At 39.0% G+C, this 8,884-nt stretch overlaps 1 protein-coding gene across 1 annotated transcript; it reads right to left on the reverse strand.

Annotated features, from left to right (window-relative positions):
* Window positions 1–182: 182 nt before the first annotated feature.
* wdr31 (WD repeat domain 31) lies at window positions 183–8,520 on the reverse strand. Its single transcript, XM_085786631.1, has 10 exons — window positions 8,201–8,520; window positions 7,379–7,450; window positions 6,824–6,956; window positions 5,836–5,910; window positions 5,585–5,729; window positions 4,635–4,735; window positions 4,383–4,450; window positions 2,724–2,865; window positions 2,057–2,219; window positions 183–1,885 (listed from the first exon to the last, which is right to left on the reverse strand). The coding sequence occupies exons 2-10, from the start codon at window positions 7,423–7,425 to the stop codon at window positions 1,683–1,685; spliced, it is 1,077 nt and encodes a 358-aa protein (XP_085642757.1). The 5' UTR covers window positions 7,426–7,450; window positions 8,201–8,520; the 3' UTR covers window positions 183–1,682.
* Between the last annotated feature and the right edge of the window lie 364 nt (window positions 8,521–8,884).

An 8,884-nucleotide genomic window follows, 5' to 3' on the forward strand; every position in this document is an offset into this window, starting at 1 on the left:
ATGAACTCTTGTTCTTCATTTAAAGCTTTTTCCTTCATGTATATGAATTATAAAACACCTTGAAAATGTGTATGCATAAATGTACACTTGATAATATTAGTTGATCCTTTGTGACAAGTATATGTGTCATATTAAACATGAATTTAAAATCTCAGCTGACACGGAGAGCTAAAATTTTCTCCTCATATAAAATTCCTTATTTATTGCATAATCACAAATATCAAACATACATACAATCAAGTTAACTGATGATGTTTAGCGACAAAATAATCCAGACAGTGAATTCTCATCAAATGAAACTTCTGATCAAATTCAAATTTATAAATATCAACTCCTTAGCACCATGTGACTTCTAAACTGGTTAATCTGATCCACCACTTGACCATTTTATTTTTCTAGTCACAGATAGTTTAAGATAACATGGATGATACAGTGACCACTGTCTTTGGGAGAAACTGTCTCCTAGATATGACATCTATATACTAAGGGTTAATTACTTAATTTCTAAGCAGTGGCATAATCAGGTTAAAATTTACGCTTCAAATTCAGTAGTTTTAACTTATGTCCTGATAATGTTCAGTTAACACAGGAGCCAAATCCATTCACTTAAGGCTGTTAATATGAACATAAGCATTTGCTAGCTAATCCACAGCAGGACTAGATTGTTAATTCTAACAAAACAAGTTTAATACCTGTTGTTAAAATACCATATTATTTAAATTATTTATATTTTACAGAGTTAAAGATATATCATATTTAAAATACCTAGCTGACAGCAGGCTTTATGTTGAAATATTTATATCGTTTATTTTACAATATCCCTATTAGTTTTTCACCAAACAGTATTTTATCAAAAAGGGAATTGCCCCAGTAATTTGCATAGTCATTTTCAAATGTAAATATACTGGAATCGGCACATCCGCTATCAGCAGCTTAACTTTAAAAATATTGGAATCTGTATTTTAAAAATCATTTTAGAAATCACCCTAAAGTCAAAGTATGTTCATACAGTGCTGTATTGTACATACTTACATTAAGTCTGACACAAGTTAAAGCTAGACTACAAACTAATCCACAGACTCATTATTATCAACTTACATGTGCTCCTCATTACTCTGTTTTGATGACCAAGTATCTGACAAACAAGACTGCAACTCAGACTGCACCAGAACCCATTTCTCTGACAGACAGATGAAAGGTCCTGGTCAAACAGCTTATTCCCTGCTCTATGAATGGCTCAAAAATGTTTAACATAACATGTCACCGACATGTTTGCAAAGCGCCGCCATTCAACAGCAATGCAACATGTGAATGAAATATCTCATTAGCTCCACCTAGCTGAAGCAGTTTAAAGAAGACTGATCAATCCTTGATCCAAGAAGGCAACGGTCTAAGCATGATTTTGGTGTTTATAGTCTTCCAGCAGAGCAGCTTTGACAGACATACAGATGGCGCTGTTGGACAAAAGGTGCATCCTCCATTCATGTCATTTGTATCCCTTCATTTTCTCGCTGTTCTCGTGTCATTCTTCGCTGTATGGCAGTCTAGTAAAGCAAAAATGTCTAAGGAATTTGCAAAATTGTAGAAAAAGAAGGAAAAAAAAGAGGTGACAGGATGTTCACATTCTACGATAGTGCTCGCTGAGTCAGTGGCTGTTCAACGTTCAGGGTTGCTCTGGGCTGTCAGAAACGTGCCACAACTTTAATGTCCAGGCCACCTGCCCCACCTGAACCTGCGCCAGAGCCCTGAGCCTGAGTAGATGTCTGGCCCAGCTGGATATGGTTGATACCGTTGCTGAAACTGGCGCACAGCAGATTGTTGGAGTCACTTGGAGCCAGGGAAAGCAGCGGACCAGCACCGTCCAGAGACAGTGTCCCTAAACAAACTGAACAGAGGATGGCAGGAGGGAGGGTTGGAGGAGGAGGAGGAGGAGGAGGAGGAGGAGAGTCAGTGCACAAAGCCCAAACACCCACACTGTGTCTGCGTCTGTGCTATGTTTGTGTCTGTCTGTCTGTCTGTCTGTGTGTAAAAGTTTCCATCCATTAGACCGTGTTACCTGCTGTGTTCTGATCCCAGATTTTGATGGAGCTGTCATGGGAGGATGTTGCTACCTGAGCTGAGCCACCAGGGGGAGTGGGTAGAAACACACAGCAGGCTGTGGTCTGGAGGTGGCCTCTGTACTCCACAACCTTACAGCCAGGCTGACGCAGGTCCCAGAGCTGATAACACAGACACAACAACAACAACAACAATGACAATCAATAACAATATCATTTTGATGTTATTGTAATCAATATTGCTAATGATAATGTTGAAATATGCATGAAGATATATATAGAAAAACAGTATACATCTTCAATTATAGTACATATTCAAGAGGATAGAACAAATCTTAAGAGCTATAGAAGCTGTGGTTTCCAATATTTCCAATGTCTCTAGTTTAAACTGGATTGTGATACAGAACTATGGTAGTCTATGAGAAAAATGCATTTGGACATTATTATTTTGTTTTAGCTACTGTCAGAACATACAGATTAGACAGGAAACCCACCTAGCTGAGGGGGCAAAGTGCAAGTTGAATCCACAAGACAAACACCTACACAAAGGTTCAGTTTTAATGTAATGATGTTTGAGAGAAAGTGAATAACGACTGATATTGACCATCTGTATAACTACTCCTGCACAGCCCAGCCACATGACGGCACAAACACCTCCAACCTCACCGTGGCTTCACAGCCTTGCCCTCCAAAGCCGTTGCTGCTGGACACCAAATAGTTTCCATTGGAGGAGACATCACAGTAGGTTTGGATATATTGCTTGGCTGGGAAAGTATTGGTCACCTGCCACGCACGACTGTCCCACACCCTGCATACATACACAATCAAGCCATTACTGTAGAGATGAACGTCTATATTCAAGTCTATACTGTGTTCATATATGTATACGCAGCTGCAGATACACACTTTTATCTGAAACATTCGATTAAACACAATAGTGAAAGGTTAACTCTAGCAATTTAGATATCAGTAACAGGGATGTTTAATCGGTTCAAAAAAGACTACACAGTAGACTCTCATTAATATTACATTATAACATCATATCCTTTAGATGAGAGGATGGTGTATAATTGGTATGGTTCGATAAATTATGCAAAGTATTGTATGTGTCTGTGAAGGAAAGTACTTGAAAAGAGTAGACCGGGTTCAGTGATGTCATCCCCATAACATCCTGTCTTTTGGCAACCTCCCAATTTTTTCTTAAAGTCCTCTGCTTTTTAAAATAGTTTGTGGAACTGCTTTGTTTGTACAGTCAAATGTCTTCTCTTACTAGGACCAAATATGTGTTTCCTACTTTGAGACTAACTAAACCACACCTAAGTTGATTTATTTTTTACATACCAGGATGAATCATCAACATATCATGAGAGTTACAAATGCAACATGTGCTCATAATACCGTCATCTAATAGTCACCATGTTTACAGATGCAGGCAACATCCTTACTCTATTAAATGTCCTCACTGTCTGACATGCTCAGCGTCTCATTACAAATGATTTATAATAAACAAACAGTAGGCAGCATGAAGGCAAGGATCAAAGGTTCAGGGAGGTGTAACAATATTTCATCACTACATTATAGTCCAAGGCTATTAGATTGTAAAAGTAACTGCACCACATGTTAACCAGATCACATTCATATACATATGAACCACATCTGATGTTCAATATCACATCACCTATAACAAATGCAGTGGTGCTTGTTTATGTCACAGTTTGGAGATTTAATACCGTCTCCTGTTTTCTAACTGGTTATTAGGTACAGCTAAATTTTATCTGACCTTCACTCTGCACTAAATAACAACCTAAACTGCAAGCAGTCGCACAAGTTAATCATTTTCGGTGACCAACTACTGCAAGTGTTTATTTTTCCTTGGAAGTCATACTAAAATGAGAAGCATGTAAGCTTCAAAGGCACTGGAACAGAAGAGATGGGGTCAGGTCAGTAACTGGAAAAGTGGTACATCACAAATACCAGTTGGGACAAATTTTCAGTCCAAGTGACACTTGGATTTGTGTTTGACTCTTATTAACAGTCAGAGCTGCCTCTGATTTAACTTGTCATTCTCTAAGACACAAGAAAGATGAAAGGTACTATTTTCAATTGGTATTAAGAGCTTTGGACAGTGTTGCCTTTATACAACATTTATTGATACCAAAGGAGGCTTCTAATTGTAATGTAGCACTGGATTCACAGTCCATATTTATACCTATGAAGTTCAAATAAATCAGCATATTTAACATAACCAGCTATTGTATGTCAAATCTTGAGACAGCACATGTGGATCTACATTAATAAAGCTGCAGTAGAAATTATTTTCTGTACCTGATGGTCTTATCCTCCGACGTCTGAGCTATAGAGGAGCTGCCTGGCACCCAACACACATGAGTCACCTGGACAAAGAAGTGTGGAAAAGTAAAAATCTGTAGTGCAGAGCATGAACTCACAAAGTAAAAATCGGACTGAAAGGCTTATTGCCTTTTCTTACATGCTCAGGTTCACATGGTAAGTGATCCAACTGAAACAACTCTTAGGACAAGGATGTGTGCACACAAAATAACATAGTATTGGTCTTACCAGGTTTCTAGAGATGTTGTGTCTATGTTCACATTTTGCAGATTCTATATCCCACAGACACATCCAGTTATCACGTGAGCCGGTGCACAGCTTTCTCCCATCTACATGTCACAACATAAACAGTTCCATTTATTCAGTGCAGATCAGTAAACATGTAATCTGAAATAGTTGTCCGTGTGCATAATGTTACTATGGCACATCAACAATTGACACAAAAAAACACAAAACTGTTCCGAGCAAATCAGTAATTAGAATTAGTGATTCTAACCCTTTCTAGTAAATAAAAATAAACATATAGTCCAAACAAAATTGATCAAAGTTGAAAAATTTATCATTGCCTGCACATCAGACACTTCATTTACTGTTGCAGGAAACTGACTGAATGAGATGTGAGATCAGGCCAGAGATATTCTCATGTCGCAACCATAGACTGTAAAAGTTTTCCCGCCATTTCAAATGGTAGATTGAGTAGAACCAGAGCCAGTCTATTGATAATATTAGAAATTCTCTGGTAGAACGCGAGAGCGCGCCCCAGGCAAATTCAATACAGGACTGTTTAGGCTGTAAAAATTTCCTAAATGACGTTGTTTCGAGTAAACTCTGCATGAGGGTGAGTCACTAATGACTGAATTTCATTTTCTGGTGAACTATTCATGTTATAGCTTAGCTATATATATGTATAGCTATATATAGTTTAGCTATACATATATGTAAATAAGATTCTATTTGGTATGAAAAACCTTAAGTTTTTTGGAATATAGATTGAAAATAAATTGCAGAATGACAACTTTATAATAAGTTGTTTTGTGTTGTTGTTTGTTTGTTTTTTACTTTAAGACAGTGGTTAAAATATGTGTTATCTCATGAGTGAGGAGACTGTGTGTGTGTGTGTGTGTGTGTGTGTGTGTGTGTGTGTGTGTGTGTGTGTGTGTGTGTGTGTGTGTGTGTACCAGGGCTAACAGCTACTCCATTGACCACCAACTCGTGCCCACAAAATTCCTGAATGGGTTCATCCCCCTGGTTTACATCCCACATCAGAACAGTCTTGTCCCGTGAGGCACTAAAGATCCATGTGCTGCCTGGATAACACACCACCTACAAGATGGATGGAGGCAGAATTAAGAGAAGACTAGCAACAACTAGCAACTACCCTGAAAAACGTCATATCCTTATCAGTTTGTGCACACAATATTGACGTTACCTTGGTAACCTCTCGGTTGTGACCCTGGAAGGACTGACACATCCGGCCTTGTTTCCAGTCATACACCACCACAGCCTACAGGGGTGGTGACAGATACACATGCATAAACTCAACACATTCACACAAACTAATTACTACATGTTTAAAGATTTTTTTGTGTGTGTATATACACACCCAGTAACATCCTGAATTCAAATACTTAAAGGAATAGTTCACCAAAAAATGAAATTCAGTCATTTGTGACTCACCCTCAAGCTGATGAATACTCAAAAAACATCCATAAAACTACACAAAAACCATTTAATATTCCTCCACACTGCTCTTCCGCTGCAATCCAAGTGTCCTGAATGGATATAGTCCAGAGTTTACTCGAAACAACGTCATTTAGGACATTTTTACAGCCAAACAGTCCTGTATTGAATTTGCCTGGTGTGCGCTCTCGCATTCACGTGACGCGCATGGACGTGACCGGACTTGCCTCAATGATGTCGTTTCGGGAAAACTCTGGACTATATTTCTTCAGGACACATGGATTGCAGCGGACAAGCAGTAAGGAGGAATATTACAGGGTTTTTGTGTAGTTTTATGGACGTTTTTTGTGTTGGTCCCTATTAATTTCATATAAAGTTTTTGTTGGACTACGAACCGCCCTCCTGGGTCTCCAGATCCACTTGGAGGAATAAAAAACTACTCCGGAGTATTCATCAGCATGAGGGTGAGTCACTAATGACTGAATTTAATTTTTTGGTGAACTATTCCTTTAAGGTTGTGCTTGTGTGACATGGCCTTTTCTATACTGTTTATATGAAAATGTAACTTGTGTCTTGCATTAGGCATTTTACTGAGCTATAATTAATTCACCACTGCATCACCAAAGTCACTTGAAACTTTGTGGGCATCAGATAGAAATGACTGGCTTATCAATAATCAATACTGTGATTAAAATTCTACAATTTTGGAATGGTACTACTGTTCCATGCTATTTTACCTGATCACCCCCACCAGAAACACACAGCTCTGGACTAAGATTTGTGACAGTGCTGATGGATCCTTGATGGGCTGGTTCATACTGCACCACCTGACTGTCAAAGGTATTATCTGCCTTCTCTCCCTGAGATGCCCTGCACAGAAAACACCAAAGGTTAGAAAAATTACACAGCTTTTGAATATCATAATGGATCTCTAAAGGAACGTTTGGTCAACCTTTAAATTATTAATGTTCTGGTAGAATTGTCCCTTTTTTCTAACATTAATGCCAATGAAAGTAAATGATTGAAAACTTGTATATTATCAATATAATGTTCTGCCACAGGCTGCACTGACCTATCCCACTTAAAACCCCTTATAAAACCACCTGACTGTGGGTTGCATTGCTTTCAATGCAGGCCAGTGAGTTTTAAGGGGTTAAGATTATTTATTGAGATTACTTCTTTGGCATCCAAAAAATGAGGACCTTCATTTTCTCTGCGTCTGAGCAAACGCAATACAGAAATGTTGTACAATCCAGGACACAGAAAGTGTTTCAGTAGCACACACAACTCACCTGTAGAGCTCAGACCTCTTGCGAAATTTGCTCTGTAGCTTCCCCATGTCTGACTAGTAACCTGCAGCCTCACTAATATGTAGACAAACAGAAAGAAATGGTATCAATCTAGGACAAAAAACATTGTTGCATCTGCACAGCAGCTCTGTTGTTAAGTGGTGATGATGAGTGACAGCCTACACATTCAGGTCAATTCAAAAGCTATACAATTGAAATTGTGTCACTCATATCACATAGCTCCATAGCAGTAATGTAGGTGTAAATTTACCCAAAGAAAACAGCTGACAGTAAAAAGAATAATTTGCCCCTAAGTACACTTTGGTGCCTTGACTTGCTTTCGATGATCTTTTCATCAGTACTGTACTGTTGGATTAATGTGGTCTGATTATTATTTTTGTTTTATAACAATTTAATTCTGCATCAAACTAGTTGAGGCTCCCTTACAAACACAAACCTAATTCAAGAGGTCTCTTACTACAAAATATCTTGCATAAGACAGACCAGCACAGAGTGAGATTAGACCAAACACTACTTTCTCACACACGCGCTCAGCTAAACTCCTCCCTCCCTCGTTAGCCTGGTGTACTCCTCAAACAAGAGGCAGGAAGGATAGGGCTTAAATCCTATTAGAGCCGCATCATTACTGTCACAGTGAATTAGTCACTCGAAAACACCTGCTATGAACTGCACTGGCAGTAATTATGTAACAACACCAAGGGCTTCTTAACCACCAGAGTTACTAATGGTGAAAGGGGGAAAAAAAATATTGATGAATCCAGGTATACACAAAGTCCTGTGGAGGAGCGGAATAAGATTTCTTACCTGTCAGTGGCAGGCGTGGTCGCTGTGTTGCTGAGGCTGGGCGGCTAGCTCGCTAGCATGCTAACTAATCTTTATCTGGCATGCCAAGACAGATCAATGCACTAGTTGGAACAAAACGTGGATGGACAAACGTTTAAACTTGGTCGAGTCGTGGCCAAAACGACTGAGAAGCGTTTCCCACAAGTTGCCATGGCTGCAAGTTGTCCCAACAGCATGGGAAAGTGCACAAAAGTGTCTTTTTTAACTACAACAGAGCCTCCCCTCTCTCCGTAGCGACCACGGAGCGACGCTTTCTCTTGTATCCAGGCGAGGGCGAGGTCACGTGACACGGGGAAGGAAGTAGTTGGAGGCCTTTTCTCTTACAAAATAAAAGCCCGATTTACAATTTAGGATTCATTCCTCCACCTCTTTTGGTGTGTTTCCTACATCTACAGTTAACTTGTTAATGTGCACCGTGTTTCTGGTTATGTACAAGCCACATATTACAAATAATACACATTGTTTGAGCGTTGTTCATAAGTATTAATTAGCTACATGGCAAGCACAGTATCATATTGAAGGCCTCATTTTGAGAGGGAGCTCTCTTTCAATGCAGTGCTTTCTGATTAGGTAGTATAGAAGACCCCACTATAAGACCATTATCATCAGGTTATCATTATCATTATCATTATCATCATCATCATC

Source organism: Trachurus japonicus, chromosome 9 (genome assembly GCF_045865225.1).
Source record: "Trachurus japonicus isolate A0001 chromosome 9, Traja_1.0".
In the NCBI taxonomy this organism is placed as follows: Eukaryota; Metazoa; Chordata; class Actinopteri; order Carangiformes; family Carangidae; genus Trachurus; species Trachurus japonicus.

What these genes read in the sequence shown, in the direction of transcription:
- wdr31 (XM_085786631.1), bottom strand. Translation starts at nt 7,425, where the DNA reads ATGGGGAAGCTACAGAGCAAATTTCGCAAGAGGTCTGAGCTCTACAG. An exon ending in TTTCTGGTGGGGGTGATCAG is followed by an intron (nt 5,911 to 6,823) that starts GTAAAATAGCAT and finishes CCACCCCTGTAG; the next exon opens with GCTGTGGTGGTGTATGACTG. An exon ending in ACAACCGAGAGGTTACCAAG is followed by an intron (nt 5,730 to 5,835) that starts GTAACGTCAATA and finishes TCCATCTTGTAG; the next exon opens with GTGGTGTGTTATCCAGGCAG.